The following is a 19510-nucleotide window of genomic DNA, read 5'->3' as shown; positions in this document are numbered from 1 at the left end:
CTGCCCAGGCGCGAGAGAGGTTAAGAGTCCCTCACGGGCATCCATCTGCTCTGTCAGGGAGGCAGCCCTGGCGGGGACATCAAGGGACCCTTTTCCCACTCGGATTACCAGCTGAATCCAGGACCTTTTTTTCCTTCTTTTGTAAAAAACCTGTGTTTGCCTTGCTTCAGTTGCTTTCACTGAGCCATCAGAGTACAATTTGTTTTTAATGTTGGAACCACTGAAGCATGGATATCTTGGAGAATTTTTTCCTCATATGGGGGTTGGACATAATCTCTCGTCTCTTCACTTATGAGCAAAAACTCCCAGACGTAGCTTACTGCAAAGCTTTATGTCACCATGACCCCTTCGCCCACCTTTCTGGAGGTGTGTTGAATCATTTCCCACAATAGTCACAACATTTGTGTTGAAATTAAGTTACTGAAACATTCAGATCGTCGTCTCTCCAAGGCAGATCCTTAAATAAAGTATATTTTGAACATCCACATAGCAGAACCAAATAGCCTAGTTAGAAACAGCTGTGAGCGGAGCAGGCAGTGGTGAGCGGCCAGCCAAGGCCGACTGAAAGGAAGGCAGGCATGGGGTGGGCATTCTGGTGCGTGCCGTGTGAGGCATTCAGACATCTGAGTGTCACGTGTCGTCGTTCTTGCTGATACCCTGACAGCAGTTCCTGTGGATGCTAACAGCTGTACAGAACATCTCCCCCCTCCCCCCTTCTCACATTGGAAGTATTACGGCTGTGTCCACGCACGGTGGATTGGGTGGCTGTCAATTCCCACCCACCTCGGTTGTAATGCTTCTCACACCCCATGCCTGGATTGAGAATGGTTACTCCATGTGTGCCTTCCCCCAGGTAGCCAGCTGCGTGAAGTCGGGCCGTGCCTCATTCTTCTGCAGAGAGGCAGTATAAATAGTGTTAGTGGTTAGGAATGTCTGCCCTGGAGCTGCTCTGCTGGGGCTCGAATCCCGGTTCCTCCATGTACCAGCAGTGACATTAGGCTGCTTAACTCTCCGTGGCTCATTTCCCATCTGTGGTCGGGGGGAGCGGATAGTGTCTCCCTGGAACATAGAAGAGCTCTGGTAGCTTCCAGAAAAGTTAGCTGCTGTTATTTGTATTTGTAGCCACGTCGGTTCCTGGCACATAGAAGGTACTCAAAAGATGTAACCAGTTCAGCATTATTTACCATGTGCCTGCCGTGTGCCCAGCTCTGTCCCAGAACCAGGGACAGGGACAGGCAGCATTCCATCGTGTTCCCCAGCAGTCCTGGCAGTGGAGTATTGACAAACACGACAGAGAAAGTACCTGTCCTCCTGGGGGTCACAGGCGAGGGTGAAAGAGAGAAACAGATAAACCAAGAGATGCTGTTGGGGAGTCCTCTGAGGGAATAAAGATCGCTTCAGATGGTGAGAACTGCTCTGAAGCGACAAGACAGGTGGTTTGTGATACAGAGGAACTGGGGCGGCTCTGGATGGAAGGTCGGGGCGGCCTTGTTGAGGAGCTGACATGTAGATGAGATCCAGAGGCGCTCACGGAGGCAGTCTGGCCAAGTCTCGCAGGTAAAGATTCCAGTCAGAGGCAACAGGAGGGCCGGGAGGCCAGAACGTCCTTGGCACGTGAGGTGCCTGGAGCATCCTCTGCCCTTCCATCTGATCCGTGTGGGCGACTGGCCTCCAGGGACTGAGTCACCTGGACTTGCTTCCTTCTGGCTTCCAGCTAGTTCAGCCAGCGGGAAGTACCGCCGTGGGGACTGGAGGGCTGGAGGAGAGCGAGGGTTAGGGTAGTTAACCCCCGACAGTCACTGGCCACAGTTTGGCAATGGCTTTGTCCCTCCAGCCAAGGCCACAGCTCCTCCAGCTGCAGGTCTTGCACGTTGCAGTAATGCCGCTCCCTCCTGTGTGGGGTCAGCCTGATGGTGGTGATGGCTTCCCTGCGTTGCCAAGCCCTGCGTGCCTCACCCTTCCTCGCTAGGTCCCTTCACCCTGCCCGTGTGTTTATAAATAACCCTTCATTAAACCATCCTCATTTAACCCTGTGGGAGTGCCCTCTGTGGACTGCCGGGACCCGAGCGGTCCAGCTGGTCCCAGGAGCCGTAAAGGTGCGGCTGGAGTGAGTGAGGGGCAAAGCGCACAGGACGGGTTGGCGAGGGAACGGGGCAGGAGCTGGGCGTTCGCTCTCAGCGGAGGGAGGCATCTTCACAGAGTGTTACGCAGGGAGCCACATGATCATCCGTGCCTTTTTGGAACTGAAGACGCTGACTGTTTTGCATCCTGGTGCTCTGTTTGGATTCAGTTTAGCATCTGAGAAACACTTGCAAGCTCTGCGACTGTCTCTTGGGTTTTTCCTTTCCCAGCAGAGCATCCTCAGTTTGGCTGTCAGTGTTTGAATGCCCTGAAGAGCGAGGCTGTGTTTAAAGTCGGTGCCTGTGATGATGACAGTGATCATTTGGGGGCTTACTCAGAGTAGGTGGCTTCTGCCATTCCATCTGCCACGAGACCCATAATCTTGCTTTTGTAGTTGGAGGAACGGGACTTTTTACCGCTACGCATGTAAGAACAAGATTGTAATTTTGGAAACTGGCCATTAAACTGACAGGTAACTGCTTTCTCATCCCTGAGACCCAAAAAGAGATGCTCTCAAAGTGCGTCTCCCCAGACTGGAGCATGCTGATTAGTGGGATCGGCAACGTTGTGTCACTTTTCTCTGTGTTTAACCGTAGCTGGCACTTTAATTTCCCTACAGCAGGTAAAGGGAGGGACCTGGGATGCTGTCTTGGTGTTTTTTTCCTCCTGCTTCATATCTAGGATTACTTACCCTTTTTTGGTTCTCCATCAGGATCATCCTGAACACGGGGTCCTGTCTCTCGTTCGAGAGCTTCTCGGTGTGATCCAGGACTACACCTGGGAGGACAACAGTGATGATAAAGTCCGCATCTACACCTGCGTCCTGCACCTCCTGTCCGCCATGAGCCAGGAGACCTATCTCTACCACGTAGACAAAGGTAGGGGTCCCCGCCCCGGACGCGCTGGGCCCGAATTTCATGAAAGTCAAGTGGAGGGTTGTCATTTCTCTTTGGTTAAACCCCTTGTGTTTTACCTACCATGAACCTAGTCCAGGGCCTTGCTGAATTTGCCAGTGTAAGAATTTCCGGGGGTAACTCTTCAGAATGCAGCTTCCTGAGCCCCATCCTACCCCTTCTCAATTGGAATCCCCGGGAAGAGTCCTGGGGATGTGTATCTTTGACAAGCATCCAAGATCATTTTGACAATCAGACGAGCTGGGAGAAGCACTCTTTTGGATGGGTGCTCTCTTTGGCATGCTACAGAATAACCTAGAAAGATGGTTAAATATCCCTGTGCATGAGCTTCATCTCGGTTCTGTTCCTAAGAGGAGGTGGGACCCTGGCCTGGGTGTTTTTGCGCAGTTCTCAGGTGATGCATGAGCCCTTCTTAGATCAGGGGCTCGGGAAAAAGGAGATGGCCTTGTTCCCCCACTTCCTACCAGCCATTTTGAATTTGTTGCTGTGAGTTTGGGGGCAGCCTCCTCATGTCCTAGACGTAACCTGGGGCAGTTCCCAATCCAGACCTCTGCCCGCTGAGCCTAAGCATCCCCCTGCTTGTTAGACCCTCAGTTCCAGTTTTTGATTTCCAAAAAATAGCCCTATTGTTAAAAGTGCTTTGGCCAGTAGTTGTATACTTTAAGGTTTAAGCACTGCTCTCTATGCTTGGAAATTCCAGGGAACAAATTTGGAGTGCCAAGGGATGGCCTTCTTTGGTAATTCTCGGAGGCTTTCTCTAGCTGGGATTTGGGGGCTGATGGTGAAGATGTAACTTAGGGAAGCTGGTTAATGTTGATGATGGTAGCTGCCACGATCTGGGCTCCTACTGCGTGCCAGGTACTGCGCCAGACTCTGTGGGCCTCTTTCTCCTGTAATCCTGACAGCATTGAGATGAGGACAGGCATTCGTGTCCCCATGTTACTAGAAGGGGAGACTCAGAAAGATAACAGAGTTTACCAACCACGTGGTTTCAAGGGCTCATGGCCAGTTAGTGCTGGAAGTGGAATTCACACTCGGAACTGTAGGACATACGTTATGCTGCCTCGTTGATTACAAAATAACAATGTTTTAATTAAAGCATAACATATTACATACATACAATAAACTGTAAAGCTCAGCAAATGACCAGAAAGTGAACGCCCCCCCAACCGCCACCCAGACAAGAAATGAAACATTACTAGTTCCACAGAAGTCACTTGCGTGCCCCCTTCCAGTAGCACAACCACTTTCCTCTCTAGAGGTCCACCACTGTCCTGACTTCTACCTTTTAGTTTGCCCATTTAGTTTAGCAAATTAGCTTGCCAGAGTTTCATTTTTATGTCAGTGGACTCATTTAGCAAGCATTCTTTGGTGTCTGGCTTCTTTCACACAGTATTATGTCTGGGAGATTCTTCTGTGTTGTTGGGTGCAGCTGTGGTTCATCCTTTTGTGTTGCTGTATAGTATTCCACTGTATGAATACAGCAGAATTTATTCATTGCCTTAGGGATAGACATTTGCATGTTTCCAGTTCTACTTCTGGGCTATTATGATGAGTGCCGCTATGAACATTCCCAAACGTGTAATTCTTGGTGAACATTTCTGTTGGGTATACGCCTGCAGGTGGAATTGCCGCTCGTTGGATTTGCTTATGTTCAGCTTTGGTAGATGCAGCCTCACCGTTTCCCAAAATGGTTATACCAGTTGCCACTCCTACTGGGCGTGAATGAGGGCTCCATCTGCCCTTGGTGTGGTCAGTCTTTTTCATTTTGGCTATTCTGATGAGTGTAATTTGCATTTCTCTCATGGCTAATAGGGTCCAGTACCCTTCCTGTGTTTGTTGGCATTCCTGTTTCCTCTTTTGTGAAGGGCACATCAAAGGCTCTGAACAGCAGAGAAGCCTTTGAGGACCAGACACTGACGTGGAAGGGGGTCTGTAAACCACAGGTGCTGTTAGAGGAGCAGGCCCTCTCCTCTCTCCTGCCCTCTCCTCTCTCGTCTCTTCCTCAGGCAGATTCCGTTGATCCTCTGTCTACACCTTACAGCCAGGGCCGACTGGGAGCCAGAGTGCCAGCAAAGGGAATCCAGCTACATTTGATGGGCGGGAGACGAGTCTTCTAGCTTTTAGAGATGACAACAGAAGCCTGGGTATTCTTGTCCTCCTTGGCCTGGCTGTGTTTACTTCGGATGCACATCGTGACCTGACAGTTGTCTCAGTAGGAGAGAGGCCCAGGGGCCACGGAGGCTTTGCAGGGGCTGGGGTTCCATTTTCCCATCCCTTCTTATTCTAGGCAGCCTTTTAGATGGTGTTGACACAGCTTAGAACTTCTGAAAAACTGGGGTGAATATTTTGTGCCTTTACAAAGGATGCCGTGGCTGCTGTCTTTCCAGATTAACGAGAAGAGAACGCTCTGAAACTACCTGGAGCAATAACGCCGGGTGCTTTCATGCAGGCCTGCGAGAGAGTGGGCGCGTCTGATGGGGAGGGCAGACTACTCCTGGACGCGAGCAGTGGTTTATTCACTCTGCAGAGCGCGTGGGGCAGGGGAAGAGCACCCCCCGGTGCTCTGTGAAGCCAGTGGAGCCCCTTCGCTCCTCCACGTCACCTGCCAGGCCCTTGAAGCATTCGGGGTTGTGACCCCAGCGCCAGGCAGACGCGGGGTCCTGGGCTATTTTTAGTGGCCATTTGCCAGTGCTGTCATTTCTCCCATTGGGAGCGCCGCATCTGCACTCTGAGGCCCACTCTGCTCTCTGGCCTGACCAACTTCCTTCTAATTCTCAATCCTCTGCTCCCTCCCTCTGTCACCACCAGGTCTCAGCAGGGAAACTCGATTCCCCGCTCCTCACCCCTTTTCTACTTCCTCTGGTGAATTCAACCTGTAAGGCTCAGCCTGGCTCTCGCTCATTCCAGAGTTCCATCCCAAGCCTGGATTTAGGATCCCATAGCCCCGTAGCGCCCCTCCCGACAGTCGGCACACGCCCCTGCGATTGCCTGTTGGCTCGTCCGGCTCCTGATTGACTGTGAGCTCTGCGAGGGCAGGGACCAGGTCGGCCTTGTTCGCACCGGGTCCCCAGCTTCTAGCCCAGAAGCTGGCGCAGAGCAGGCCCTCACCCACTAGCTGCTGCGAGTGAGTGAGTGTGTGTGCACGCACGTGTGCAGCCTGCTGTGAACTCACCTCAGGCGCTCTGGTCTGGAAGCCTGCAGCTTGGGTGGTTGGCCACGGGTGGTCCTAGACCGTCTCTCTCCTCCAGTGCTGGGCTAGTCCGAAGGAGAGTAGATTCCAGGCGGGAGTAAGGCTGGGAATTTAGGCCGGGAATTGTCCTGGGCCTCAGCAGTAGACGCGAGACATTCTCTCACCAGCTGTAGTTTTGCCGCCTGCAAAGTCAGGTGGTAGTAAATGGCTGAATCATGTTCTTTGGCTTTTGAGAGAATAACTGTTGTCCTCTGCATGGTGGCTAGCAGTCGCGACAGTGGCCAGAGCCCTGTGGCCCAGGGCTGTTCACTCCCAGCCTGGTGTCGGAGGGGCAGCTGCAAAGCCAGCAGTCGGCCTGAGAAAGCATCCCCGGAAGAGTCCCCCTAAACGGGCAGTGCAGAGGTGACCAGAGGTGACCTGCGCGCAGAGGCCGCCAGCACACAGACCAGCTGTTCTCCTGGTTCTCAGGCAGTGTGTCTGCAACCGGCTTACCAGTGTTCAGCCAAAAAAACTCTGTGTCTGTCTGTCTGTCTGTCTGTCTGTGTGTTGTAGAGGGAGCAGGAGAGAGAGCTTGCACAGAAGTACCAGTTGGTGAGTCTCGGTGAGAGAGAGGCCGGTAGTCAGTGTGCGGTTTTCCCTCCTTTTCTATGGCCTTGATGTTTTTAAAATAAAAAGCTGGGGAAACAAGAAGAAGGAGGAGTTATTATTCTTGAAATAGCAACCAGAAAGGTACATAAAGCATCCCTGAAATTTTCTGATCAATTAATTACTGTATGCTTATACCGGTCCCGTTCCCCCGAGAGTCAAGACAGACTCTAAAGGAAATAGATAAAATAATAAACTGGCCAGTGAGTAGCTAAAAAAAATAAAAATAAAAATAAATAATGAACTATCTTTTAAATTAAAAAATTGGTTCTTAGGAAATTGTAAATTAGGAAATGTATGGATATAATATATGTGTGCGTGCTATGTACAGGGGCTCTACTACGTATACTGTTTTGTCGCTTTTTTGTGACTATATATTGTAATTATCTTTTAGTAACAGTATATTGTAGCAGTGGTATAGCGTATGGTATTTAACCGCTACAGATCATATGCTTTCATTGTCCTCATAGTATTTTATCTAACGCTATACCACAGAGCATTTAATCAAAACTCTATTGATAGACATTTACATTGCCTCTCCTCTCACCATTATAAACAACAGTTTGTAATGAACATACAGTGAACATATAATAAACATGTTGTTTATAATGAAACAACCAACATCACGTACGTGCATCTTTGTATCTGTTGGATTATTTTCTTGGGGCAAATCCCTTGGAGTGGTTTTCCCAAGTCAAAGATCTGGACTTCTTTTGTACTAAGACTTTTTTTTTACTCTTTTTTATTGGTATAATATACATAGTGATAAAATGTGTATCACCATTTTAACATTTTTTTTTTTTTTGGTGAGAAAGATTGGCCCTAAGCTAACATCTGTGCCAATCTTCCTCTTTTTGCTTGAGGAACATTGTCACTGAGCTAACATCTGTGCCCATCTTCCTCTGTTTTGTATGTAGGACACACCACAGCATGGCTTGATGAGCAGTATGTAGGTCCGCACCCAGGATCCAAACCTGCGAACCCTGGGCTGCCAAAGCGGAGCGTGTGAACCCAACCACTATGCCACTGGGCCAGCCCCCATTTTAACTTTTGTGTGTGTGTGAGAGGAAGATTGGCCCTGAGCTAATATCTGTTGCCAATCCTCCTCTTTTTGCTTGAAAAAGATTGTCCCTGAGCGAACATCTGTACCAGTCTTCCTCTACTTTATGTGGGATGCTGCCACAGCGTGGCTTTATGAGTGGTGCTAGGTCCGTGCCTGGCATCTGAACCTGTGAACCCCAGGCCACCAAAGTGGAGAGTGTGAAAGTTAACCACTCTGCCACTGGGCTGGCCCCCCATTTTAACTATTTTTAAGGGCAGAATTCAGTTTTATCAAGTATGTTCACAGCCTTGTGCAACCATCACCACTATTCATTCCCAGAATTTTTTTATCATCCCAAACAAACTCTGTACCCAGTAAACAATAACTTCCCATTCTCCCTCCCCCCAGCCTCTGATGACTTCTATTCTGCTTTCTGTCTCTAGAAATTTGCCTATTCTTGGTACCTCATATAGGTGGAATCATACAATATCTGTCCTTTGTGCCTGGCATATTTCACTTATCATAATACCTTAAAGGTTCATCCATGTTGTAACGTGTCAGAATTTCCTTCCTTTTTATGACTGAATACTATTCCATTGTAGGACAGACCACATTTTGTTTATCCACTCATCTGTCAGTGCACACTTGGGTTGTTTCCACCTTTTGGCTATTGTGAATAATGCTGCTGTGAACATTCTTGCACAAGTATCTGTTTGAGTCTCTGCTTTCGTCTCCTTTGGGCAGATACCTGCATTGGAATTGCTGGATCATATGGTAACTCTACGTTTCACTTTTTGGGGACCCACCAAGCTTTTCCACAGCAGATACACCTTTGTACATTCCCACCAGCCGTGCACAAGGATTCCAGTTTCTCCACATCTTCATCAACACTTCTTAGTTTCCTTTTTTTTTTTTTTTTTAACAATGGCCGTCCTAATGGGTATGAAGTGGTTCTGGACATTTTTTAGGCTTTTCTTACCTATTTCCAAACTATTAATTCCTATGAGACTTCCCGGACCTACATCAAAACCAGGAATTATCATTCTTTCTCACCTTTGCAAATCTGATAGGTGATTTTTTAAAAAGTTCTTCTGTCTTTTTAGTTTTCTGTCCTTTGATTATTAGTAAACTCAAACTTTTTCTTTTTCATAAAATTATAGGCCAGATAACGTATTTCTGATGCGTTGACGTTGATATATTTGCTAATTTTTCTATTAGTGACCCTAATAGGGAGTCACTTCCTTGCAAGCTCACAGCCAGCCCTGCACATCATACCTTGGCTCCTGTGTCTCCACGGCCAGGTCTGTGGAGCGTGGTCCCCTGGCTCTGGAGCTCACCCAGCAGTCCAGCGAGTATGTCTGTGTAGACACTGACGGACGGCTCATGACTTCCACCACGATGAGACTGCCCAGTGCAGCTCTCACTCTGCAAGCTGAACCACGTGCCCTTGGTCCCTCACTTGTTGTCACCAACTGTTTGCATCCACAGCATCACAGGCCCAGCTCTGTTCTCATCAATATCATCTCATCTGAACTGTATGTGCCTAGGAGACCATATCCTTAGACAGGGACAGTGACGAATGCTCTTTTTAATTGGGCCAAGACGAGCACAACAAATTACATTCCAGCCGATAAGCTGCACTGAACGTGGTTTATTAAAAGTGTCCCTAAACCACAAACCAGATTAGCACCGTGTGCATGTGGCCACGTGTGCACAGCCACACCCTCCCAAGGCAGCGGCATGGCCCATGGTTTATCAGATGTCACCATTCCTGGGACAGTGGCCCAAATGTTAGGCCTCTGCCTGATCAGAAGCTGCGACTGCATTTTCCCTCTTGTTGACCACTTAGCACCGTGTGTGCTCCAAGGGTTTCTGTGTGGCCTGTGGGTTCTCTGCTGACCTGGGCTCCTCCAGGAGTGCCACTTGTTCACACCAGGTCGAAATAAGTACGCTCTGCCACGTACAAGTCAGCATTTGGGAGTGGCGATGAAAGCAGCTAAAAAAGGATCTGGCGAGAAAAGGGGTGGAGGCGTGGAGGGAGAGAATCGAGTCTGCAAGGCAGGGTGGTACATTCATCAGGGGCTCTAAGCTTCACAGCAGCCCGGCCCTACCCCACCCCCCCCCCAAGAAAAAAAACAGAAAAGAAAAGAAAGAAAACAAAGGAGGTGTCCTGGTAGGGACCAACTACGTCCACTCTGGTCCATCCTACAGCCGAGTACTCTTCAGCTGTTAGAAAGAGAGCTGCAGATCTGTGTGTGCTGATGGGAAAGAGCGCCTAGGACATCACTGAGTGACAGAAGCCAAGGGCAGAACAGCAGTCCCTGGGGGATCGCTCCCTCCTTCCCCGAGCAGCTCGTGCTCTTGCGAAGGCCAGTCGGTAGGAAGGAAGGAGGGAGGGAAGTCAAACTCGGGCTGTTCTTGCTGGCTGGTCTCACTCCAGGCAGCGGCTGTCACAGGAGGAGCCCAGGCAGAGAGCAGGGACATTTGGCAAGAGTCATTGTCAGAGGGATTCAAGTTGGCGACTAGACAGAGAATGTTAACGGTCCATCCGGTGGAGTTTTGAGGAGGGGTGACCCAGCAGGCAACTTGGCGCAGTCTTTTCCTGGTTTGGGATCCCAGCTGGGACCACTGCTGGGCCTCAGTTTCCCCATCGTCAAAGGGGATGTTCATATCATCTCTCCTGCATGCTGCTTATGAGGACTCGGCAGTAATGCGTATGAGGCGCTTAGCCCCGTGTCTGGCCTGCAGGAAGCACTCAGTATTGGCGGCTGTTCCATTGGTCGCCATGGTTCTTGTTGTCCCCTCCACGCATGGGCTAGAGGGTCACACCTTCCACACCCCTGGGCTCTGGCCCAGACTGTCCGGAAGGCCAGGTGTTTTCTCTGTGATTCCCAAGACCCCAGACCATGTGGGAAGTTCTGGCTGTTTCCACTTGCCCTGCCATGACTTCCTGCCATCTGCTGATGCCGTGTGCTACGCAGCTGCCTCTCCCTGGCCAGCATGGCCCTGGGCTTGGGAATGTCCAACTGCTCTGGTTTCTCCCCTCAGTCGACTCCAACGACAGCCTGTACGGGGGAGACTCCAAGTTTCTGGCTGAAAACAACAAGCTGTGTGAGACGGTGATGGCTCAGATCCTGGAGCATCTGAAAACCCTGGCCAAGGACGAGGTAGGTGTCCCCTGCCGTGCCCTCCCTGCCACTTGTTCTGAACGCAGCGTTTTCAGGGTGCTTGGGTGTTGGTTCATTCTGGAAAGGAAGCCCCTCCGTGTGAGTAACATGTTTATGAGCAGACCGTCCATCGAGTGCTCCAGGGCCTTTGCTCCTGCTGTCATCTCTGCCTGCAGTGCGCCTCCCCAGGGCTTCCTTGGCTGCTCCTCCTCCTCATTCAGGTCTCAGCTCAAAAGTACCTCCTCAGAGAGGCCTTCCCTGACCCCCGTCTCGAGTAGCCACCGCCCTCCTGCATCCCTCTGTGTCATCCCGGTAACACTTGGTCACTCTCTCAAGTGCTCTGTGTGTTTGCTTCTCAGTTGCCTGCCTCCCCCAGCAGAATGCACGCTCCCTGGGGACCAGGACCTCGAGATGAGTCTTGGAGACCTGCCTGTGCCTGAGACGGTCTCGGGTCCCTGTGTCACTCAGCACAGCATCCCCACACCTCCAACACAGCCTGGTTCACAGCAGGTGCTTAGTCAGCACGTGTTGAATGTATGATAGCCTGTGCTTTCCACACCTCAGCTCTTTTAACGCCCGCCACAACCCTGTGAGGTGTGGGTGCTGTGTCTATTCTCACTGCACAGAAAAGGAAAGGGAGGCTCAGAGAGGTTTCTCCCAAGCCCCCGGTTTCCTGTGGCTGTGGTAGGACCTCAGCGTTCCCACCCAGATCCCCAAGCCTGAACTCTAACCACTGCATCGTCCTCCTCAGGGCCTTCCCACTCACCTTTTCAGCAGTGGCACACCTTATTGTCCAGCCACAGCAGTAAGTTACGTTTTTCCAGCCTTTCCTGTACGTAAGGGCAGTGTTGAGAACTGTGCTTGTATTATTTCATCAAATGTTCACAACAGTCCAGTGAGGTGGGAACAGCTTGTCCCTGAACTCTTCACACACGAGGAGACTGAAGCCTCGAGTGGCGGCTGTGGAACACGGTCAAGGCACGCTTCTGGAACCCGTGCTCTTATCCACAAAATAGATTCTTCCACCAGATGTTGCATCTTTTGTGTTTTCAGAGCAGTTTTTCCATATTCTCCATATAGTTAGATGATGGGTTGATGTCAGTGTAGTTTCCATATAATACAATGTAAATAACTACCTGGTTCCCTTCCCCAGTTACGCCGACCGTGGCTTCCATTTTTGCAGCGCCAGCCCAAACACTTGGATGACAGATGGATCCCTGAGGCCCCATCTCAGGCTTGGCGCACACAGTTGGTTGTGAAGACATTGTGAATGCTGTCGTGTAGTCAGGGTGGGGGCGGTGGCAGTGCCTTGGGAGTCGGCGCTGGTGCCTGACCTTTCTCTGCATCCTTCCCCTGGGTCAGCTGGTACCTGGCTGGCTTTCTGCCTCCACATGCTCCCCCGGGTCTTGCTCTTCACGACTCAGCTGTCTGCTTGACGCTCTGAGCTTTCAATTTTTTGTTCCCACCCAGCAGGAGATGACCTGCCGGCTCCTTCCTGATCCCCTCCTCGCAGGCCCCTTTTCTCTCTCTGTCTTTCCCTTGGTTCCCTTTCCAAACCCAAGATGGATTTCGGACTGCTCTGTTCCCAGTGGCCTTCAAGAAGGCCCTCCCCTTCCTTCCGGAACCCTCCATTGCTTCCCTTCCCAGCTCCCTCTTTCCCAAACCTGGAGTTTCTCTCATTCCTAGGTTTTGTTCCTATACTCTCCAGCCCACCAACCCGTTTAAAGACAAAATAAGATTAAACTGGATTTTAAGTTTAATTCTTAGCCATTTCCAGGACTGTATACAATCCCTCTGCTGCCTTTAGCCTCCTTCCCCAGCCCACCAGAACCCACCAGAATAGTCTATAGCTGCGGGTGTACACATGAATGGCACTCGTATGTCCTGGCCTCCCGTTTTCTCAAGGTATTCAAGCAGGTGCGGAGAGAGAGCAGGACTTTTTCTGGGTTTCACTCCCCAGTGGCCTCTGCCAAGGTCAGAGGCACTGCCCGAGGGGCAGAGGAAAAATACAGAACCGCCACCGCTCTGGGGCGGAGAGCCTCCCAGCGCCTTCTAGGGAGGGAGGCTGTGTGTGCCCCTGACCCTGCGGCCCCCGCGGCTGCAGGGCTCCAGGACTCCGGGAGTTGATGCAGGGGGGACTTAGCCATCTGTGGAGGGGCAGCTCCCTCCCCCAGCGGAGGGGCCAGCTCCCCGTGGGCTTCAGGACCCAGCTTTCAGGAACCAGCCCTTCCTTCCCTCCCGGAGACACGAGGCCCTCACCTTCAGCCTGCACTTGTCACACTCATCAGACCCCACTGCTCCCCAAGCCGAGGAAATTGTGTCCCCTCCTCCTGATTCTTAAACCCAGTGGCTCTGGCTCCAGCTTCTCACCCAGGGACCTCTTAGAGCCGTCTGTGTGTTTGACAAGTTGCACCCCAGAAGAATGCGCCATGTGGTTTGAAAATAGCATTTCTTCACTCTGATGCGACAGGCTGGTCTAATCAGAGGTGGCCGCTGACAGCATAAGCGACCGTGGCCTTGGACCCCAAGCTCACCATAAAAATAAAGCCAAGGACCATATAACCTGGAACTATTTTCATTTAACATTTGTCCCTTTTTCTCTTGCGGGAGGGGGCATTGACAGTGGTAACGACTCAAACAGAATTCTGAAAGAATAGCAAAGCTGGGCTGCTTCTGAAGAACATGTCAACTCGCATAACTACTGGGGACTTTCACCGAAAATGTCTGTGCATGTGCACATTTGTTAGGAAAACATGGGTGGGCCGAGATGAAGTGAAACGCGGCAGCCTGCATTTTACAGTGCGATGTGGGATTGAGCAGAGGCGACCACGACGTGGCAGGGGCCTCAGAGCTGGAGTCCTCCAGTGCATGCGGGGCCAGCTTCCTCTCCGCTCGGCAGGGAGCGAAGCTTCGTGCTGTCGGAAACCCCAGGGCTGGGCCGGTCCTGAGTGTCTCATCTTTTGGCCCTCTTCTTAGCAGCCCTGCTTCCAAAATTGTCCTCTGAACCCCCGTGAAGGGGCCAGCCCTGTTTTAATCACGAGCTCTATGAAGTTGTATGTTTGGGTGTGGTGTGGCTGGGAACCATGCCAGACCCTGGGAGCTTCCTGGAAATGACAGTTCTCATAGGAAAGGAATGAAAAGAAGCTCTTTTCTATTTAAAATCTCTGTGGAGAGAGGAGGGGGCTTGAAGCCCTGACTTGGTTCTCTCATAACACGTCCATGGGTTTCTGGGTCCTTGCATGTTGGCTGGCATGCTTTCTCACCCCTCAGACCCATCTCTACTGATTTCATTTTTAATGAGCTGTGCATTTAAAAGGGGAATTGAGCTTTTCAGGGAAAAATGCTTATTGAGAAGATATAAAACAGAGAAATAGCCAGTTAGATGTTTTGCTTACTTGACTTTTTGAAAACCTCTCCCACTTTGATGAAATGTGGTTACAGGGCCTCTCTCGGGGGGACTGCTTTAGTTGGATGTGAAATGCCATTTTCTTTTAGCTTGGTCCTCTAGAGTGAGCAGAAAGCGGGCCCTCCTGTTCTCCCAGGCGTCAGATGAGGGCCAGTTTAGAAGGTGAGCAGGACGGGCTGGAACCTGCTGAATGGTGATCTCTGCCCAGGTCCCGATGGGGGCAGATCTGTGTTGTCCGATGACAGAAAGGAACGCAAAGCAGGCAGCCGCCAGCCAGCTCACGAGCCCGTGCCAGGCACGTGCCACCCTGTCTCCCAGGGTTGGCAGGCTTGGGCACCACACCGCTCGACCCCACTCCTTGATGGCAGTGCCGGTCATGGTCACCTCCGCTGCTTCTGTGACTGTTACCTGGTCCAGCCCGTTGCCAGGGCAGGCTCAATTTGGGAAGGCCCGAGTCTCTTCGTGGTTACTCAGCCCCCCTCGCCCAACTACGCTCGAAGCTGCTCCTTGGCAGTTTTTTTTACCCCCTCCACTAAAAGATTTTAAGTTCTCACTCAAGAGAGGATGGCAAGAGGTGGTGAATATGCTGGCTCAGCCATTAGCATAGAGCCTGCCGCTCTGTAGGCGCCACCCCAGATGTGTGTGGAATGACGGACAGTGGATGGATGGATGGATCAGTGGTAGGTGGGGTGGTTTTATCCACCTAGAGTAGTTAAGAAAAGCAGGAGAAGTGTTTTGTTCTAAACCACATGGAGCCATTCCTGCCTCCCTGGATGAAACTGCAGCTGCACTTGGCAGGCTGCCTCGGGCAGATCGCTCAGCCCCTTCAGAATCTGGATTCCTAGTGTGATGCTGACCATGGCTCTGTGGGAACATCCTGTAACCTGGGTGGGACAGGGGCTGGTGTGGGTACGAGCATGGGCTCCGGAGCTCACAGCCGTGCTCTGCACTTAGCAGCTGTGGTCCTTGAGCAAGTTCCCAAAGCTTTCTGAGCTTCAAGGGCCTCATCTGCAAAACGGGAGCGTGTGGGTTTCCTATTGCGGCCTTAACACATTGCCACGAACTTAGCAGTTTAAAACAACACCCACTTATTATCTCCGTTTGGGAGGCCAGCAGTGGGTCTTGGTTGCGCTGGTTTCTCTGCTCTGGGTTTCACAAGGCCAAAAGCAAAGTGCTGACTGGCTGGGCTCTTAGGGGAGACACTGGGAAGAATCCACTTTTCAACCTCATTCGGGGTGTGGGCGGACTTAAGTTCCATGCGGTTGGAGGACAGAGGTCCTGTTTCCTTGCTGGCTGTTGGCTGGGGGTTGTTCTCAGCTTCTAGAAGCCACCTGTATTTCCTGGCTCTCGGCCCCTTCCATCTTGAAAGCCAGCAACGGTTCGCATCCTCCTCATGCTTTGAATCTCTCGATCTCCCCTTCCAGTTCTTCTTTCCTTTCCGCTACTTGTCTCTGGCACCAGCCTGAGAAATTTCTGCTCTTTAGGGCTCAAGTGATTAGACTGGGCCCCCTGGATAATCTGGGATTATCTCCCTAAGGTCCACAACCTTAATTATATCTGCAAGGTCCCTTCACAGCAGCACCTCGATTAGCCTTTGGCCAACCAGGGCTGGGAATCCTGGGGAACAGCTCCAGAACTGTGTCGACCCTAGGGGGTTAGAAATGCACCTCCCCCAGAGCTGTTGTGAAGACTGAATGAGATGAGTTGTGTAAAGCACAGAGATGATCCCTGGCACAGTGTGAGGGCTCCGTGCCCAAGAGCTGCCAGGGAGCAGAGCAGAGGCGTGAGGCTCCCAGCAGCACCGATGTTCTGCAGTGCCAGCCAAGAGCACCCAGCCAGGGCTTGGGGCATCGGCTCCCCGGGGTCCCACAGACAGGAGCTGACCTGGCCCCCTTGACCCAGCCCACCTGTCGACTTGGCCTTCCCCAGGGCCTGGGTTACCTTGGGAACGTGATCCCTTCTCCTGGGCCTGTTCTTGCATTCTGATTTCTTTTCCCCTGGGTCTTTACCACTCACAGCTGCGGTCCAGGTTTGGTCTAGCCTGACTTTTTGGTCAGTCTTTTCTTGTTTGGGTACTTCTCCTATCAGATTGTGGAGCAGGGGAGGAAAGACCTGGTGTCAGAGTGTAGAATGGCTCCTTTAGAAGCTGGGCATGGGCACCAAGCATCAGGAGCGCGTTCGAAGGGAGCCGTCATTTGGTCTTTGTTACCAGCACCCAAAGCAGGGAACAGTGACCACAACTTCTCGTGGCTCGAGGACTCATCTGGAAGGGACGTATTTTAGCCTTCCAGTTTCCACTTGTACTTGCCTTAAAGCAAGAAGGCCGGTCGCTGCTGGGTGGTTTCATTCCTTGACCCCGCGGAGCGTTGAAGCTCATAGAAGTGTCACTTGCTTCTGCTCCCACGTGGGGGCCCAGAGTGGAGGGCTGGAGCCGCTGTCACCGTACTCTCCTCCTGCAGAGGAGGAAGCTGGGCCCCAGGTTGCTGAAGCAGCTCGCCCTCCAGAAGACCCGTGGTACAGCTGCACTTGAACCCAGGCCACTGTCCGCACTGGGCCAGCTGCTAACCTCTCTCCTCTGTTTCAGGCCCTGAAGCGCCAGAGCTCGTTGGGCCTTTCCTTCTTCAACAGCATCCTGGCCCATGGGGACCTGCGCAACAACAGGCTCAACCAGCTCTCCGTCAACCTGTGGCACCTGGCCCAGAGGCACGGCTGTGCGGACACCAGGACCATGGTGAGGCGCTCAGAGGGCCCCTCGCCAAGCCCACGAAGCACGGGGGTCCTGCCAGCAACACAAGCCCACTTGTTGCACTGATGCTCAAAACAGCATCAGGGCCTGGACATCAGAGGCCCAACTGTCCCTTCTAGAAAGGCACCAGGCCCAGGATTTCTGCAGGGTCACTTCCTTGCGCTACAGAGTATAGTATTAAAATTATAGTATTCCCTTTGAATAAAAGCCACACATGTGAAAACTCGGTCATTCCTGGGCACACCCAAATCTGATTTTATGGGCAAGTTGTAATCAAAGAAGTTTGATTTAAAGACTGCTGGTTTCTTCCCCTCTTATCCTTCAAAAGACTTCACCTGTTCTCTGCTTATAAGAAAGCACGAGCTCACACTATGGCTGAGTGTTGGAGCCTTGGGCTCCCAGGATAGAGATTATGAACCAGAAGGGAGAGACGGATCTTTCTTTTTCCTCCTAGGTGAAGACTCTGGAATACATCAAGAAGCGAAGCAGACAGCCAGATATGGGTCATCTGACTGAGCTGGCCCTCAGGCTCCCTCTGCAAACGAGGACCTGAGCCCAGGCCCATGACCAAGGCCAGCACCTCAGGGCTCTGGTGCCAACTCCAGAAAGACCTGCTTTGAGTTTTTGTTTTTATTTTATTTTTACACACATACAAATTGGTTTAAGCTTTGGCCTGTACCCAGATTATTCTAACGGTGAAGAAGTGGGAATCGTCAGGGCATTAAAATCCAGTCTTGTTCACCCAGCAGCAGCGTCTTAGTGATTGTTTGCACAAATGGCCTTCACGTGGCCCTTTAACAAGAAAGAGAAGAATGCAAGTCACACTTTTCTGGAAGGTGTCTGTTTTGTTATTGGAAAAAGAACCTCAAAAAGCAGTCCACTTTTAAGGAGCCACTGTTCTCTCTCCCCATTCTGAGGGCCTCAAGTCCGGAACTGAATGTTGCCTGAGCCGCCTTGAGGATTTATAAAAGGCAGATGGCTCAAGTCACTCCTTTTCCTACCAGAAGCAGCTCTTGACTGGACTTAGATGTTGGTGGGTTGAAGGAGAAAGCAAGGTCGAGTGTCAGATCGTGAGTCCCTGTGAACAGACCTCCTGAAGGCACATTTTGTGCCGGACTGTTCAGTAATGCCTTCTGACTCTCTCCATCCAGGGGAGAACGTGTCTAAACATATCGCCCGGTTTGCTTTGCACCATAATTCTAAACCGCGTGTGACTGTCTACTTTCTTACCACCAGTCTGGTGGGGCCTGGAATCAGACTCTTGTTACCGCTGACGGGCTTCCACTGAATCAGTGAGAGTGTTAATATTGACTGGTGGCGACTGACAGCCTGGAGCCCCTTGCTCAGGAAAATGCCTCCAAATTGTGGATAAAAATGCCCCCAAACTCTTGTACCTTTGGAAGGCAGACCCTGGACATGGATTACATTTCATCTCTACCGTGAGACGCACCATTCCAGTTCACATAATCTCAGTAAAAGTGGTGAAAATAATTTTAAAAAGTAAATCTATATAAACTCACGTTCTAACTGAATAGTTTAGGACCAAGAATATGCTATGGATTTTCTGGCCACCTTAATAGTGGGCTCCCTCCCCCCAGGGTTCCGTTGAGCAAATGCCTCCGTTAAAGAACAGGAGATACTCAGAACGCCCGTTCCTCCCCTTTACTGAACAGAACGTACAGAAATGCAGAAGGCTTGGTGGCATTGCTCAAATACTCCTAAGTGGCCTTTATTTCACAAAATTATTTCCATTAAAATTAGTTCCTATACCACTTTTCCTGTGTGTTACTATTTAACTGAAAAGCAATGGGCAAATTCACAAGTTACATGCTTCTACTTTGAGGCTGTACACGTCAGATGGCATTAGTTCCCAAGCCTGCGTGAGTGACTCCTTAATGCTCTCACATGAACCTGAACTTGGCCCTTCACATTCAGCCAGGTAAACGTTACACCGGAGGAGCTCACCCGCTTCGGCCCACCCGCTCCTTCTGGAGATCCTAGGGGACAGTCGGTTTCCCGGCCTTTTCCAGCTTCTGGAGGCCCCCTGCGTTCCTTGGCTTGTGACCCCGCTTCCTCCATCTTCAAAACCAGCAGCAACCTGCCCAGTCTTTCTTACACGCCTGACTCTTCTGTCTCCCTCTGCTACGCCCAAGGACTCTTGTGGTCAGACTGGGCCCACCGGATAATCCAGGGTCATCTTAAGGTAAACTGATTGGCAACCTTAAATCCGTCTGCTCCATAAAGTCCCCTCTGTCTTGTACCCTAACGTAGCCCCA

General features: G+C 51.2%; 1 protein-coding gene across 1 annotated transcript in view; it reads left to right on the top strand.

Annotated features, from left to right (window-relative positions):
- Positions 1-19006, top strand: part of VPS35L (VPS35 endosomal protein sorting factor like) — a 111808-nt gene extending 92802 nt beyond the window's left edge. Inside the window, exons 28-31 of the mRNA XM_014853441.3 lie at positions 2834-2999; positions 10964-11082; positions 17073-17219; positions 17689-19006. Coding sequence (XP_014708927.3) covers positions 2834-2999; positions 10964-11082; positions 17073-17219; positions 17689-17787 — 531 coding nt within the window. The 3' untranslated portion in view covers positions 17788-19006. The remainder of the gene's footprint in view (positions 1-2833; positions 3000-10963; positions 11083-17072; positions 17220-17688) is intronic.
- The last annotated feature ends 504 nt before the right edge of the window (positions 19007-19510 follow it).

This window comes from Equus asinus, chromosome 14 (assembly GCF_041296235.1).
Source record: "Equus asinus isolate D_3611 breed Donkey chromosome 14, EquAss-T2T_v2, whole genome shotgun sequence".
NCBI classification, from domain to species: Eukaryota; Metazoa; Chordata; class Mammalia; order Perissodactyla; family Equidae; genus Equus; species Equus asinus.
This window is presented reverse-complemented; position numbering and strand designations above follow the sequence as displayed.